Source organism: Haliotis rufescens, unplaced genomic scaffold (genome assembly GCF_023055435.1).
Source record: "Haliotis rufescens isolate VD_foot unplaced genomic scaffold, xgHalRufe1.0.p SCAF_12, whole genome shotgun sequence".
In the NCBI taxonomy this organism is placed as follows: Eukaryota; Metazoa; Mollusca; class Gastropoda; order Lepetellida; family Haliotidae; genus Haliotis; species Haliotis rufescens.
This window is the reverse complement of record NW_025963802.1, coordinates 25541169-25556753: the sequence shown is the minus strand read 5'-3', so window position 1 is coordinate 25556753 and position 15585 is coordinate 25541169. Positions and strand designations below refer to the sequence as shown.

The following is a 15585-nucleotide window of genomic DNA, read 5'->3' as shown; positions in this document are numbered from 1 at the left end:
TATGAAGAACTAAACGTGATTTTCTTATCACGACATCTATGGAGAGCTAAACGTGATTCTCTTATCATGACATCTATGGAGAACTAAACATGATTCTCTTATCATGACATCTATGGGGAACTAAACCTGATTCTCTTACCATGACATATATGGAGAAATACACTTGATCCTCTAATGACATCTCTTGAGAACTGAACCTAATTCTGGTATCATGACATATATGGAGAACTAAACATGATTCTCTTATCATGACATCTATTGAGAACTAAACATGATTCTCTTATGACATATATGAAGAACTAAACATGATTCTCTTATCGTGACATATATGAAGAACTAAACGTGATTCTCTTATCATGACATCTATGGAGAACTAAACATGATTCTCTTACCATGACATTTATGAAGAACTTAATATGATTCTCTTATCTTGACATCTATGAAGAACTAAACATGATTCTCTGATCATGAAATATATGAAGAACTAAACATGATTCTCTTATCACGACATCTATGGAGAACTAAACGTGATTCTCTTGTGACACATATAGAGAACAAAACATGATTCTCTCATCATGACATATATGAAGAACTAAACGTGATTCTCTCATGACATCAATGAAGAACTAAACATGATTCTCTTATCATGAAATATATGAAGAACTAAACATGATTCTCTTATCATGACATCTATGGAGAACTAAACATGATTCTCGTATCATGACATCAATGAAGAACTAAACATGATTCTCTTATCATGAAATATATGAAGAACTAAACATGATTCTCTTATCATGACATCTATGGAGAACTAAACATGATTCTCGTATCATGACATCTATGGAGAACTAAACATGATTCTCTTATCATGACATATATGAAGAACTAAACGTGATTTTCTTATCACGACATCTATGGAGAGCTAAACGTGATTCTCTTATCATGACATCTATGGAGAACTAAACATGATTCTCTTATCATGACATCTATGGGGAACTAAACCTGATTCTCTTACCATGACATATATGGAGAAATACACTTGATTCTCTAATGACATCTCTTGAGAACTGAACCTAATTCTGGTATCATGACATATATGGAGAACTAAACATGATTCTCTTATCATGACATCTATTGAGAACTAAACATGATTCTCTTATGACATATATGAAGAACTAAACATGATTCTCTTATCGTGACATATATGAAGAACTAAACCTGATTCTCTTATCATGACATCTATGGAGAACTAAACATGATTCTCTCATCATGACATCTATGGAGAACTAAACATGATTCTCTTACCATGACATTTATGAAGAACTTAATATGATTCTCTTATCTTGACATCTATGAAGAACTAAACATGATTCTCTTATCATGAAATATATGAAGAACTAAACATGATTCTCTTATCATGACATATATGAAGAACTAAACGTGATTTTCTTATCACGACATCTATGGAGAGCTAAACGTGATTCTCTTATCATGACATCTATGGAGAACTAAACATGATTCTCTTATTATGACATCTATGGAGAACTAAACCTGATTCTCGTATCATGACATCTATGGAGAACTAAACATGATTCTCTTATCATGACATCTATTGAGAACTAAACATGATTTTCTTATGAAATATATCAAGAACTAAACATGATTCTCTTATCATGACATATATGAAGAACTAAACGTGATTTTCTTATCACGACATCTATGGAGAGCTAAACGTGATTCTCTTATCATGACATCTATGGAGAACTAAACATGATTCTCTTATCATGACATCTTTGGATAACTAAACATGATTCTCGTATCATGACATACAAGGAGAACTAAACATGATTCTCTTATCATGACATCTATTGAGAACTAAACATGATTTTCTTATGAAATATATCAAGAACTTAACATGATTCTCTTATCATGACATATATGAAGAACTTAACGTGATTCTCTGATCATGAAATATATGAAGAACTAAACATGATTCTCTCATCATGACATCTATTGAGAACTAAACATGATTCTCTTATGAAATATATGAAGAACTAAACATGATTCTCTTATCATGACATATATGAAGAACTAAACGTGATTCTCTTATCATGAAATATATGAAGAAATAAACATGATTCTCTTATGACATCTTTGAGAACTAAACATGATTCTCTCATCATGACATCTATGGAGAACTAAACATGATTCTCTTACCATGACATTTATGAAGAACTTAATATGATTGTCTTATCTTGACATCTATGAAGAACTAAACATGATTCTCTTATCATGAAATATATGAAGAACTAAACATGATTCTCTTATCACGACATCTATGGAGAACTAAACGTGATTCTCTTGTGACGCATATAGAGAACAAAACATGATTCTCTCATCATGACATCTCTGGAGAACTAAACATGATTCTCTTATCATGACATATATGAAGAACTAAACGTGATTCTCTTATGACATCAATGAAGAACTAAACATGATTCTCTTATCATGAAATATATGAAGAACTAAACATGATTCTCTTATCATGACATCTATGGAGAACTAAACATGATTCTCGTATCATGACATCTATGGAGAACTAAACATGATTCTCTTATCATGACATATATGAAGAACTAAACGTGATTTTCTTATCACGACATCTATGGAGAGCTAAACGTGATTCTCTTATCATGACATCTATGAAGAACTACACATGATTCTCTTATCATGACATCTATGGGGAACTAAACATGATTCTCTTATCATGACATATATGGAGAAATACACTCGATTCTCTAATGACATCTCTCGAGAACTAAACATGATTCTCGTATCATGACATCTATGGAGAACTAAACATGATTCTCTTATCATGACATCTATTGAGAACTAAACATGATTCTCTTATCATGACATCTATTGAGAACTAAACATGATTCTCTTATGACATATATGAAGAACTAAACATGATTCTCTTATCATGACATATATGAAGAACTAAACATGATTCTCTTATCATGACATCTATGGAGAACTAAACATGATTCTCTTACCATGACATATATGGAGAAATACACTTGATTCTCTAATGACATCTATTGAGAGCTAAACATGATTCTCTTATCATGACATCTATGGAGAACTAAACATGATTCTCTTATCATGACATATATGAAGAACTAAACGTGATTTTCTTATCTATGGGGAACTAAACATGATTCTCTTACCATGACATATATGGAGAAATACACATGATTCTCTAATGACATCTATTGAGAGCTAAACATGATTCTCTTATCATGACATCTATGGAGAACTAAACATGATTCTCTTATCATGAAATATATGAAGAACTAAACATGATTCTCTTATCATGACATCTATGGAGAACTAAACATGTTTCTCTTATCATGACATCTATGGAGAACTAAACATGATTCTCTTATCATGACATATATGAAGAACTAAACGTGATTTTCTTATCACGACATCTATGGAGAGCTAAACGTGATTCTCTTATCATGACATCTATGGAGAACTAAACATGATTCTCTTATTATGACATCTATGGAGAACTAAACCTGATTCTCGTATCATGACATCTATGGAGAACTAAACATGATTCTCTTATCATGACATCTATTGAGAACTAAACATGATTTTCTTATGAAATATATCAAGAACTAAACATGATTCTCTTATCATGACATATATGAAGAACTAAACGTGATTTTCTTATCACGACATCTATGGAGAGCTAAACGTGATTCTCTTATCATGACATCTATGGAGAACTAAACATGATTCTCTTATCATGACATCTTTGGATAACTAAACATGATTCTCGTATCATGACATACAAGGAGAACTAAACATGATTCTCTTATCATGACATCTATTGAGAACTAAACATGATTTTCTTATGAAATATATCAAGAACTTAACATGATTCTCTTATCATGACATATATGAAGAACTTAACGTGATTCTCTGATCATGAAATATATGAAGAACTAAACATGATTCTCTCATCATGACATCTATTGAGAACTAAACATGATTCTCTTATGAAATATATGAAGAACTAAACATGATTCTCTTATCATGACATATATGAAGAACTAAACGTGATTCTCTTATCATGAAATATATGAAGAAATAAACATGATTCTCTTATGACATCTTTGAGAACTAAACATGATTCTCTCATCATGACATCTATGGAGAACTAAACATGATTCTCTTACCATGACATTTATGAAGAACTTAATATGATTGTCTTATCTTGACATCTATGAAGAACTAAACATGATTCTCTTATCATGAAATATATGAAGAACTAAACATGATTCTCTTATCACGACATCTATGGAGAACTAAACGTGATTCTCTTGTGACGCATATAGAGAACAAAACATGATTCTCTCATCATGACATCTCTGGAGAACTAAACATGATTCTCTTATCATGACATATATGAAGAACTAAACGTGATTCTCTTATGACATCAATGAAGAACTAAACATGATTCTCTTATCATGAAATATATGAAGAACTAAACATGATTCTCTTATCATGACATCTATGGAGAACTAAACATGATTCTCGTATCATGACATCTATGGAGAACTAAACATGATTCTCTTATCATGACATATATGAAGAACTAAACGTGATTTTCTTATCACGACATCTATGGAGAGCTAAACGTGATTCTCTTATCATGACATCTATGAAGAACTACACATGATTCTCTTATCATGACATCTATGGGGAACTAAACATGATTCTCTTATCATGACATATATGGAGAAATACACTCGATTCTCTAATGACATCTCTCGAGAACTAAACATGATTCTCGTATCATGACATCTATGGAGAACTAAACATGATTCTCTTATCATGACATCTATTGAGAACTAAACATGATTCTCTTATCATGACATCTATTGAGAACTAAACATGATTCTCTTATGACATATATGAAGAACTAAACATGATTCTCTTATCATGACATATATGAAGAACTAAACATGATTCTCTTATCATGACATCTATGGAGAACTAAACATGATTCTCTTACCATGACATATATGGAGAAATACACTTGATTCTCTAATGACATCTATTGAGAGCTAAACATGATTCTCTTATCATGACATCTATGGAGAACTAAACATGATTCTCTTATCATGACATATATGAAGAACTAAACGTGATTTTCTTATCTATGGGGAACTAAACATGATTCTCTTACCATGACATATATGGAGAAATACACATGATTCTCTAATGACATCTATTGAGAACTAAACATGATTCTCTTATCATGACATCTATGGAGAACTACTCATGATTCTCTTATGACATCAATGAAGAACTAAACATGATTCTCTTACCATGACATCTATGGAGATCTAAACATGATTCTCTTATCATGACATATATGGAGAACTAAACAATGATTTTCTTATCATGACATCTATGGAGAACTATACATGATTCTCTTATGACATCTATGGAGAACTAAACATGATTCTCTTATCATGACATCTATGAAGAACTACTCTTGATTCTCTTATGACATCAATGAAGAACTAAACATGATTCTCTTACCATGACATCTATGGAGATCTAAACATGATTCTCTTATCATGACATATATGGTGAACTAAACAATGATTCTCTTATCATGACATCTATTGAGAACTATACATGATTCTCTTATGACATCTATGGAGAACTAAACATGATTCTCTTATGACATCTATGGAGAACTACTCATGATTCTCTTACCACGACATATATGGAGAACTAAACATGATTCTCTTATCATGACATCTATGGAGAACTACTCATGATTCTCTTATGATATCAATGGAGAACTAAACATGATTCTCTTATCATGAAATATATGAAGAACTAAACATGATTCTCTTATGACATCTATGGAGAACTAAACATGATTTTCTCATCATGACATCTATGGAGAACTAAACATGATTCTCTTACCATGACATTTATGAGGAACTTAATATGATTGTCTTATCTTGACATCTATGGAGAACTAAACGTGATTCTCTTGTGACACATATAGAGAACAAAACATGATTTTCTCATCATGACATCTCTGGAGAACTAAACATGATTTACTTATCATGACATATATGAAGAACTAAACGTGATTCTCTTATGACATCAATGAAGAACTAAACATGATTCTCTTATCATGAAATATATGAAGAACTAAACATGATTCTCTTACCATGACATCTATGGAGAACTAAACATGATTCTCTTATCATGACATCTATGGAGAACTAAACATGATTCTCTTACCATGACATCTATGGAGAACTAAACGTGATTCTCTTATGACATCAATGAAGAACTAAGCATGATTCTCTTATCATGAAATATATGAAGAACTAAACATGATTCTCTTACCATGACATCTATGGAGAACTAAACATGATTCTCTTATCATGACATCTATGGAGAACTTAACATGATTCTCTTATCATGACATATATGAAGAACTAAACATGATTTTCTTATCACGACATCTATGGAGAACTAAACGTGATTCTCTTATCATGACATCTATGGAGAACTAAACATGATTCTCTTATCATGACATCTATTGGGAACTAAACATGATTCTCTTACCATGACATATATGGAGAAATACACTTGATTCTCTAATGACATCTATGGAGAACTAAACATGATTCTCTTATCATGACATATATGAAGAACTAAACGTGATTCACTTATGACATCTATGAAGAACTAAACATGATTCTCTTATCATGACGTCTATGGAGAACTAAACGTGATTCTCTTATCATGACATCTATAGAGAACAACTCATGATTCTCTTATCATGACATCTATGGAGAACTAAACGTGATTCTCTTATGACATCTATGGAGAACTAAACATGATTCTCTTATCATGACATCTATGGAGAACTAAACATGATTCTCTTATCATGACATATATGAAGAACTTAATATGATTGTCCTTTCATGACATCTATGGAGAACTAAACATGATTCTCTTATCATGACATCTATGGAGAACTAAAGATACGACATACGAGGACTAGCTGAAAAGTTCTAAGCCTAACTGTGAAAGACCCATACCAATTCGATGTTTTTCATTTATTTCTCCACATAGGCCCCTTCCAGGTTTACACACTTTTGCCAGCGATGCTGCAAGGCCTGGATGTCGATCAAGAAAAAAATTTCTTCAGCCACCCTAAAAAAGTCATTCACAGCGGAAATGACGTCCTCATTACTAGGAAAATGGCGACCGGCTAGTTCCTTTTTCATTTTGGGAAACAGGTGGAAGTCTGACGGGGCCAAATCGGGTGAATAAGGGGGATGGTCAATGAGTACGAAGCTACAATCATGGATCGCTGACATGGCAACCACTGATTTGTGAACAGGAGCATTGTCTTGGTGGAACAGGACTCCTTTAGTGAGCATTCCCCGTCGCTTAGCTTTGATAGCTTCATGCAACTGTCTCAGTAGGTCAGCATAATATCTTCCATTGATAGTTTGGCCTTTTTCAAGATAGTCAATCAGCAGAATACCCTTGGAATCCCAAAAGAGTGAAGCCATCACCTTTCCAGCAGAAGGAACCGACTTGGCTTTTTGGGGGGCTGGTGATTCCGGATGCTCCCATTGTTTCGACTGAATTTTGGTTTCTGGTTGAAAGTGATGAATCCAGGTCTCATCCATGGTTACAAATCGGACCAAAAAATCAATGGGATCTGCTTCAAAACGGCATAAATTGTCACGGGACGTTAGGAATCTGACACATTTCTGATCCGCTGTCAAGAGCTTTGGCACCCATCTTGCAGAAACTTTTGTCATTCCCAACTCATTGGTGATAATGTGCTCAACCCTCTCATGAGAGATGCGCACAACACTGGCAATATGTCGAGTGGTCAATCGTCGATCAGCCATCACCATGTCATGCACCCGGGTAATGTTTTCCGGAATGGTTGCTGTTGAAGGCCTTCCTGGACGCGGGTCATCGTCAAGGCTCTCTCTGACACGCTTGAATTCCACAGCCCTCTTCTTTACACTGGAAAAGGAAGGGGCATCATCCCCTACAGTTGCAGTTCTTATGTCTATGATTCATTAAATGATTGTACTTGTTGGTGGCAAAAGTTTGTTTGAGATATCCCACTTAGGCTTAGAACTTTTCAGCCAGCTCTTGTATATAGAGAACTAAACAGGATTCTCTTATCATGACATCTATGGAGAACTACACATGATTCTCTTACCATGACATCTATGGAGAACTAAACAGGATTCTCTTACCATGACATCTATGGAGAACAACTCATTATTCTCTTATCATGACATATATGAAGAACTAAACATGATTCTCTTATCATGACATCTATGGAGAACTAAACATGATTCTCTTACCATGACATCCATGGAGAACAACTCATGATTCTCTTATCATGACATCTATGGAGAACTAAACATGATTCTCTTATCATGACATCTATGGAGAACTAAACAGGATTCTCTTACCATGACATCTATGGAGAACTAAACAGGATTCTCTTACCATGACATCTATGGAGAACAACTCATGATTCTCTTATCATGACATTATATGGAGAACTAAACATGATTCTCTTATCATGACATCTATGGAGAACTAAACATGATTCCCTTATCATGACATCTATGGAGAACTAAACATGATTCTCTCATGGAATAGTTGAAATTAAAGAAACTATGGTAGGTACATGATCACGAATGTTGGAATGAACCACTAACTACAGGAGCATGTACACACTTTGATAAGAACCACCAAGATGGGTCCACGTTATATCTATAAAGACCATGAATATTGGTCAACGACAACGGAAAGTAAGTGTGTCTTGCTCCATTGAACGAAAAGCCTACACTGACTATTTTAATGCATCAAGTGTAGAAATCAGTTGTAGCAAGTGCAACGAAAGCCACGATCCGTTTTCCGTGGTGTTTATAGAAATTGTTCATGTTTCATGAACCGAAACCAATGCTCACACATAACATATTTCAGATGGTAATTTTTAGCTCACCTAATTGTTTGTCAGTCATTCGGTGTGCATTATATGTCATGCATAATAAATGTCTTCTCCTCATGAACCACTCATCTCATGAGGCTGAGATTTCACTTACTTGTTCCAACAAATGATGACATTCAAATTTTTTCAAAAGGTCTATTTGTGTCCATTACTTGGTCATTTTTGTAAAACATGTCTTGAAAATTGGTACATGTGTAGTTAGTGGTGGGGTTCAATATATACTCCTCGAAAAAGTAGGGATCGTGAAATATATATGCTAAACCAGAAGTTGTTATCAATAAAGTTGACGTTCTTATTATCACCAACCTCTAGAATGCCAATCAAACAGTTGATACCAAGTATTAGAACAAAGATAAGTGTCGATGCCCAAACATTATATGCAAGAACATATTAAATAGAACGTAATTAATTAGACATATATTATATTAGTTAATCAAATATCATTTAATTGAAGAAATTCTTTTAGATTATCATTATTAGTACCTTACAAAAACTGTCCAAATTGTTCCCATTGCAAAATCAAAGAAACATTCTTGTCTAGACATATATTTTGATTATTGTCCATAAAATTATGATTTCCTTTACATATATTGCATGTGCGTGCGTACGTGCATGCATGCATGTCATGTAAGTTATCAAATGACATGTTATACAACCTGATTGCTATAAAAGTTCTGTTCCCAGAAGATTATGAATGTGTTATTTAAATTGGCAATATAGCAGTACAGAAAACACTGTGGTCATTCAGAAACAAAGTATAACAAAGTGATGGGTTAAACTAAGAACTCAAAAGAAAAAATATCAACGTTCAAATGTTGGTGGGTATATCCTGCTAGAACAGAGTACTACAACCAGCCACACACATGTATGTAGTGAAATAAGCTTTAATGTTGACATTAAACCCCATTTCACCTCACCTTGTACCTGTGGTTAGTATGTAGACTAGTAGAGCTTATGACTGCCTGACTTTTGTGAAGCAGCCTCATGTAGATGAAAATGCCAGGCCTGTTTTTCAAATGTTTTTGAATTTTGAAACTATGTTGTGCTTGGATATCTTAGGTATACCATATCAAGTATGTCACCTCACATTGATGTATCATGTCATTGTCATGCTGAAGGGCACAGCAAGATGTTTCTTTACTGCAAACTGTTACTGCAAGTCAATGAAGACTGGTACATGTCTTCCTTCAGATGGAACTGAGATTGGAATTGTCATTAATGACCTATGCATAAAATCAGGTCATGGTAAAGGTCATTCACAAAGCATGTTTGCAACTGCCACTAAAAGGCCTGCAGGTATTGTTTTAGCCTTGTGCATACATGTATTATGTTTTGTTTTATGAACAGTCCATAACAGATCAGGTTTCATAACCAGACTAGCCGTCTACTGCAAGTTCAAATGACAATGACAAAACTTGCCTATTTTTCATTTGCATATAAGCAAGAAAGTTTCTTGTTAATGTGCCTAGTGCCATTGGACGTTCTGTTTAAAAGTCACACTGCAAATGGCATATCTAAGACTGGAAGTTCCTAAGTTCCTCAGGCAGTTAGAGGCAAAGAACTTTCTGTTTTAAACCTGTTTGACATGTGTTTTCACAAACCAGAAGTGATGTCAATAAATTAGAAGTACTTATGATTTATTCATTACGGTAGAAACAGGCATAAGACTTTCTGTTACAAGGTTGTACTGCATTGAGCATATGTTTTCCTGAACCAGAACTGGTGGTATTGAAGTGGAAGTGCACAAAACTTAATTATCTAGGAAGCTAAGTTGTTCCCCATTAGGCATGTGTTTTCCCCAACCGAGGGTTATGTCATTAAACTAGAAGTGTTTGTTATTAATGTAGCTCAAGCCACAGCTTTTATGCCTTCAGGGAAAGGTGGGGATGGGGCTACTTCTGTAGTGCATGTAATATAAACAACCATTCTAGTTCCCAAAGGTTGAATATTCATTTTCATTTGTCAACAGGTTACATCCATGGAGATCCAAATGAACAAAATATCCTTGTGTCAAAAAGCCATGGAGGTGGAGACTATGAGATCAGTGGAATTTTGGACTTTTCTGATGTTGCAAACAGTTACTTAGTGCTGGATCTGGCAATGAATATTGCATACCTTATGATAGACTCTGAAGTTGTTGACCAGCTAGATACTCCAGGCTATATTTTAGCTGGCTATGAGAGTATACGACAGCTCACTCCAGTAGAATGGGATGTCATCTTTGTATGTATAGCAGGAAGACTGGCACAGTCTCTTACTTTAGGAGCTCATGCTAACTATCTGGAACCAGAAAATATTTATGTTTTGACCACTTCAAAGAAAGGATGGCCTCTTTTGCAGAAGTTTTGGTCACAACCGAAGGACAGCATAATCTCAAGGTGGAAAAAAATTATTGCTTCTTGCAAAGTCAATCAGTGACTAAATTACTATTTCAAAGTGTCAGGATGCCCCAGTCAAGTATCAAGAACATGTTCATATTAATTGATTTGATGTATGAAATTAATAAATTAAATAATAGGGTATAATATATATATATGTATATATATATATTTACTGAGTTATTTTATGCCATATATTTCACATGTGTATTGCCACTTCTAAGAGGATGGATTGACAGATTTATGTTTATCACATTTCTTAATAATTGATTGGACACTTTTTTATGGACAAGCAGTTTTGGCATTGTTTATATCAACAATTTGTTGATAATTATTCTGTATGTCAAATATGACTTGGCCTATTTGAAACTTGCCAATTGGATGTTATGTTACATAACTAGCCTATGCACTGATTATATTAGCCATGTAGATTTGTTTGCTCTATGTTCTCTAGTTAGTGATAACACACCAGGGAAGAAAGTGCATTTTATTATTGCACCCATGTATATAGATTCACTCAAATTTGATTATTTTTCTTGTGATATAGTAAACTTGTCCTGGCTAGTACATTGTCTAATAACTGTCACATGCTACATGAATTTGAACCCTCACTTTATCAGTATAACTTCCACTAAGTCTTTTCAGCTCTAATTTGGCATACATTTCTATTACATACCAAGCCAATACATTGCATAAGGGTAAACATATTGTGTGCACACTAAATCTACATCTTTGTTGTATTATTGGACCCAACTGTTTTGCCCATATAGATCATAGTTTCTGAGTTGTCTCTCTCAGTGTCTATTTGATGAACACAAGAAGTTGAAAGTAGGAGGTGGACTGCTCAATCACAACTTATGTCTATTTGATGAACACAAGAAGTTGAAAGTAGGAGGTGGACTGCTCAATCACAACTTATGAAAGTCATCAACTTTACATTTCCATTATGGCTTAAGATATTTCTTAAACTTCTTCTTATGTAAATACATTTCACTTGCTTCTGTTAGACTCTGGACTATCTGATCACTAATTGTGTCTTTATCATTATGTGCACATCCAACCTTGGGACAAGGATTAGGCCAGAGAAGATGTGAAACTGCATATGTATAGTCCTGGATAGATCCATCTTCTAGTGCTTTATCCCATAAATATTTTGTCGTAATCTGTCGGAATTTTGTCACATGAAATTGTCCAGGGAACCGGATGGTGATCAGAGACGTTGAATGGATTATCATCTCTTACACAAGCAGTAGCTACTAGTCCTTTAAGATCTTCTGAGATCATTATGTAATCGACAGCAGAGACTGGACCTCCACTATAAGCCTGAAAGGTAAATATCGGACCAACACAATTAGATTGCATGTTTACAGGAGACAAATTTGAACTGATCACGAATTTTGACAGAATTCCATCATGAATGCTCAGAGCAGGATTGTACCTAGGTCCAAAGGCAGTGGCATTAAAATCTCCCATCACTATTACACTGCCTTTCAGGGAATATGCATCACAAATGTCTTTTAGATTATCTACATAAAAAGAAAAAAGTTCTTCAGGGCGATTTGATGGAGGCAAGTATACACAGAAGAGGTACAGGGAGTGATCCTGTTTAAAGGACAGAGATTCTATCACTGTCTAAGTTGATTTCTTTGGTAAAATTTTCATAGATGTCTCTTACAAAGTAATGTTGTACCACCACTAGGAAAGCCTTGTCGAGTACAATGCTCTGGTTCTGCAGATACTTTGGCAATATAGAAGTAGTCATTGTTAATAGTATCCATAAAACACAGATTATCTTCATGAAGCTGGTGATCAGCTATTGCACAGATATCCACAGTTATCATTTAGGCAATCATTCAATAAGGAACACTGGACATAATGCCTTTTGCATTCCAATACATTAATGAAAGACAGTTATTGTCCACGGGCATTATCAACATAATTGTTTCTGAGTCCGGGGAAATCATCTGATTGTTCTTTCTTAATAAATATATTTTCGGGCCAAAAGCCTTTGCTTTCAAGTGTTTCTGTATCTTTAGCTAGGACATTTACCTGGGCTGATGCTGTCCTCTTCTCCTCATAATTAAAAAATCTCACGTAGGTAACAGTAACACCTTTCTTTTCCAGGTAACGCCTCACAGATTTTGCTGTGTTGTTCTTGTGTATTCCACCCATATAGAACCTTGCAGTCCTCACCTTGGCAGAAGCTGCACGGAACTCTTCCTGTGTATGTTTTACCCTCTGTGTACATAACAGACTTCTCCACTCCAGTGTAACTGCATCTTAAACCCATTCAATTGTACAAACACTGCCTCCTATCCTGTATATATACTTGTCAACCATGCTCTGTACACCAACCCTCCTGGGTTGCACAAATCCCTTCCTTCATATTTTTTTTGCCTGGCGGGCCCGTGTGCGACAAACGCTTGCAGTCGGAAAGCGCACGTAATACCCCCAACCTCAGTCAGTCAGACTAGTACTCTATACATCACTTGCTTGACAGCAGTGTTTGAACCTACGACGAAACGTCGCTCCTATTGTAATAAAGAAGTTGTTCGTCCATATATTTTTTTTCCTTAACTCATTTTGGTATATATGAATTCTTAGAACTCTAACATTAAGTGAGTTATAGGTCACTACTGATTGACATTATGTGAGTTAGCTTATTTCGCACCCAAGTTCACATTTCCTGACCAACCTCAGTTTTAATCCCTTGAGTGAGTGAGTATGGTTTTACGCCGCTTTTAGCAATATTCCAGCAATATCATGGTGGAGACACCAGAAATGAGCTTCAAACAGTGTACCCATGTGGGGAATCAAAACCGGGTCTTCGGCGTGGCTTTAATCCCTTGAAACAACACAGTAAAAACAACATGACAGATTTTCACAGGGCGACGTCCCGGGAATACCTTGGCTGAAATGGTGTCGTCCCGAAGTGTCAAAAATCTAACAGTTCGGTGCTGGTGATAGGTTTGTCAGAGCCACCGATTTTGGACTTCCTTTGAAAAAACAAGGGCTTATTACTCTGTAGCCATGACATGTATATGTCTTGAATCACTTAACTGCCGTTATATATAAGATGCTAATCCCAATTGTTAGTCTCCTTTGTATTGTACATTGACTGCCTGAGGGATGTGCAACTATGTCACTGATTAATTGATGTTGTTTATGTTTATGACTTAATCCATGTCAGAAGACCTTGGCTATATAAGCCTTCGTCCAGAGATGAAAAGTACATTGTGCGCACGTTAAATCTCCAAAGTAACTAACTAACTAACGATGAAAAGTAAGCGCAATCCGAGGCATTAAACGAACCAACAAAACACCAAACATAAATAACTCGACAAACCCTAAACAAAAAGCAAATAACCTCGCAGACCACTTCTCAGCCATTAGTAGTAATAGTTACTTCCCTGAGGAATTCCAAAAGCAATTAAAAAATCAAAATAAATTCTTCAAATTACCCAAAGATGATAACCTCGAAATTAACCAACAATATACACTACTCCATGTACTAAATAATAGAAAAAAAAGGAACAGCCCCAGGACTAGACCTTACCCCATACCAAATATTTAAACAGCTACCCTAAAATCTTCTGGAATCACTACTTAAACTATACAATCTCATCTACCAAAACGGTCAGGTTCCTACTTCATGGAAAGAGGCATTGGTCATCCCAATACCAAAGCCGAACAAACCAGCAAACGAGGCAAACTCTTACAGACCAATCTCCCTAACCTCAAACTTATGTAAAATCATGAAGGCAATGGTCAAAAATAGACTCCAACACTATCTAGACCAAAACAATATAATAAACCAAGATCAAAGTGGATTCAGCCCAGGCCGATCAACCATAGACAACCTCGCCCGATTAGAACAAGACATCAAAACGGGCCAACTAAACCGACAATACACAGTAGGCATATTTCTAGACTTCTCTAAAGCTTTCGATATGGTATGGCATAACGGGCTGAAACAAAAACTAAAAAAAGAGGGACTTAAAGGCCAAATAATAAACTATATCCAAGACTTCCTAACTGATCGCAAAATAACCTTGCGTGTCGACCAAACGCTATCGGACCAGTGTCCCTTAGAAAATG

At 35.0% G+C, this 15585-nt stretch overlaps 1 protein-coding gene across 5 annotated transcripts in view; it reads left to right on the top strand.

Moving 5' to 3' along the window:
- LOC124113357 (hydroxylysine kinase-like) overlaps window positions 1–14044 on the top strand; it is a 165605-nt gene extending 151561 nt beyond the window's left edge. For 4 of the 5 annotated variants that reach the window (XM_046473647.2, XM_046473651.2, XM_046473646.2 and 1 more), the window contains exon 6: window positions 11079–14044. In XM_046473647.2, the coding sequence (XP_046329603.2) occupies window positions 11079–11527 (449 nt within the window). In that variant the 3' untranslated portion in view covers window positions 11528–14044. The remainder of the gene's footprint in view (window positions 1–11078) is intronic. The other variant, XR_006857766.2, reaches the window with a different exon arrangement.
- Window positions 14045–15585: the final 1541 nt, after the last annotated feature.